Consider the following 2,968-nt stretch of genomic DNA (forward strand, 5'->3'; position numbering starts at 1 on the left):
TTGATCTTGCATAATCTTTTTCAACCAATTCATCTGTATATATAGTGACTACCAAGATCTTTTTCAACCAATTCATCTGTAAATATAGTGACTATCAACACTGTAAGCCAAGATGCCATTCCAGCTACCAAAGTTTTCGTTTCACAGTACACCAAATTTTGCAATAGCATGAAACCAGACTTCTCCGCTGTGGAATACAGTTGGGAGGTGAATGTTCTGATTTCAACATTAACTCAACATTACAGGCCACATACAGGTACTATGTTTGCATCAGCATTCTTCACTCCACTTGCGCTCATTACTAGGAAACCATTGTTCATAATTCAAAAAGTTCTTTATTATTATTTTCTTATAGGGTTTATGGTAGTGCAGTTAAATATTCTGATGATTACAGTGCAAGCTAAACATTTCTTTGTTACATGCCATGCAAAAAAGTCACACGTAGTATTTTCACATCTGTCACACAATAATCTAATCAATTGCACTGTATACTGTTCCTTAAACGATCTGGTAAATTTAACTTGCCCAAATTGCTTCAAGATCCTACAATGTGAAAAATTACCTCCTTTCTTGGAGCTGGCTTCAAGGAGACTTTGTCACTTGCAGCCATGTGTAATGAACTTCCCAACTTTTAACGTTTTAGCTGAAATATTAGTTAGTTTGCTAGAAAGTTGTTAGATTAGCTTAAATGGCATATGGTGTCAAATGCAGGTATGCAGCATGTCTGGGGAGAAGACATGGTGTAGAGCCAGCATGGCATTCTCTGCCATTTTTTACAACCATGTTGCAACAAATGGACACAAAAAATACTGTCGACACTGAACCTTGTGTTAATGCTGTGCACTGACACTCATGCATCAGCCAAGTTCTGGCATAAGAAAACTTGTGACACCTTTTGTTTTGTTGCAGGCATACTGAAAGACACCAGGCTGTACGAGAACATTGTCAAGGTAGCCAGGGGTAACAAATATGTCATTTATGGAGACCCGGCCTACCCATTAAAGCCTCTGCTCCTGAAGCCTTATGGAGGTGCCCGCTTGCAGCCCTACCAGGCGCACTTCAACAAGTGCATGAGCACTGTACGGCAGGCTGTTGAGTGGGGCTTTGGTAAAGTGGCTGCAGACTTTGCATTTGTGGACTTCCACAAGAACTTGAAAGTGACGTGTCAGAGAGTGGGAAGGATGTACAAGGTCGCAACACTTCTCACCAACTGCCGCACCTGCCTGTACGACAGCCAGGTGTCTATGTACTTCGGCCTTGAGCCACCCTCACTCGGTGACTATTTAGTTCCTTTTAACTGATCAAATCTTATTCTTTCATTTTATTTGTTTTCAAATTACTGTATTAATATTTTTTTTCTTTATACACAAGAACATTTGATTTGTGCAGAAAGTCTAGTGTCGAATGATGTTATGGTATTGTATTCAAGTGCGTGCCGTGATATGACCCTGATATATTGATATGTGGGGTTTCACGTCCCAAAACCACCATATGATTATGAGAGACGCCGTAGTGGAGGGCTCCAGAAGTGTCGACCACCTGGGGTTCTTTAACGTGCAACCAAATCTGAGCACATAGGCCTACAACAATTCCTCCTCCATCGGAAATGCAGCCGCCGTAACCGGGTTTCGATCCACGATTTGCGGCTCAGCAGCCGTGTACCTTAGCCTTTAGACCACCACTTTGGGGCGTGATATGACAGTGGAGGACATTGAAAAAAAAACTGGAACTGGCGTGTAGAAGCAAACAGAATTAATAAATGAAATCCTACTTGGAGAAAACCACGGCTATAGTTCTGAAGCATGAGAAGAGAGGGAAGCAAATTAAACTGAAAAAAGAAGAACTTGAGGTGGGAAAGCAGCAAGCTGACAGGCCATTCATCTCAGTCATTGGGTTTTCTGATATGAGCCAAGGCATCTATTTTAGTCTACCAGAGACCTGAGCACCTGTTGTTCTTGGCTGTGGGTTGCTGGTGTGCTGCTGCTGCTGAGAAAACGTTCATGTACCCTTGGACTAGTGTAAGCAGTCGGGCTCTGTGCCAGAGCTCAGATTCTGCTGGAGTCCAACAGAAATCTATTGGCCGCGAGATTGAGCAAAGTCGTCGCCTGGTGCATTGCTCTGTGCGTCGTCTGCTAGCCACGTCATGCTTGTATGTATGTGCGCGTACGTCTTGGAAATTTTCAAAGTGTGGTTTGTCCAGTCATGTCAGTGCGAGTGTAACTGTTTTACCTATGCCTATAACAACGTACGAGAGCATTTTATTTTTCGAATGCTTATGCGTTGTAATAAGATCAGCGAGTGCAACTTTCCAAAGTGCCGTTTATTGTCGTTGTACCCTCCATTCACCAGAATGATTTCAGAGTGGTTGCCGCTTTCTGTTTCAAGCATATCACAAAGTGCTCTGGGCATCCTCCCAAACATGAGGACTATTAAATAGTGTATAAATGCAGTGTGTTACTAGAAAGACTCCGTAGCAAAAAAAAAAAAAAAGAGGCTCTAGGCCATACATTTGGGTGTTGTTGGTAGGTGTACAATTACAGCACTGCAGTTTATTGATCGTGCTAGGAGCCTTAGTTGTGTTTATTTGACCGTGGTATCGCTACATAGGAATATTACTACCACATAAGCAGTGACACATCGGTACTTAAACTGTACTCAAAACAGAGTTACCGCGTGCAACCGTGTGCTTAGATTTAAGAATGCTTTAAAGAAGCCAGGCATTGGAAATAATTCAGACGGCATGCCTTATATGTAATGTCGTGTAACATAACTGAAAATTTCATCATTGTTACATTGTCTTCAGCGTTTATGTGTCATTGTTAGTGACTGACTGAAGGCAGTAATAATTTTTGTAAAAAAAAAAAACATGCTTGTCTCATTAATCAGGCTTTTGTTGTAGCACTGTCATGCACGTAATCAATCGATGAAAGCTTTCTGCTGAACTCCTATATAAGATTTTTATGTTATT

General features: G+C 41.5%; 1 protein-coding gene across 1 annotated transcript; it reads left to right on the plus strand.

Annotated features, from left to right (window-relative positions):
* Window positions 1–649: 649 nt before the first annotated feature.
* Window positions 650–1,301, plus strand: LOC142767084 (uncharacterized). Its single transcript, XM_075868307.1, has one exon. It carries the CDS (start codon window positions 834–836, stop codon window positions 1,299–1,301), a length of 468 nt encoding a protein of 155 aa, XP_075724422.1. The 5' UTR covers window positions 650–833.
* Window positions 1,302–2,968: the final 1,667 nt, after the last annotated feature.

Source organism: Rhipicephalus microplus, chromosome 1 (assembly GCF_043290135.1).
Source record: "Rhipicephalus microplus isolate Deutch F79 chromosome 1, USDA_Rmic, whole genome shotgun sequence".
NCBI lineage: Eukaryota > Metazoa > Arthropoda > Arachnida > Ixodida > Ixodidae > Rhipicephalus > Rhipicephalus microplus.

Bases quoted from the DNA above. Each gene is read 5' to 3' on its own strand.
- LOC142767084 (XM_075868307.1), top strand. From the start codon at position 834: ATGCTGTGCACTGACACTCATGCATCAGCCAAGTTCTGGCATAAGAAA.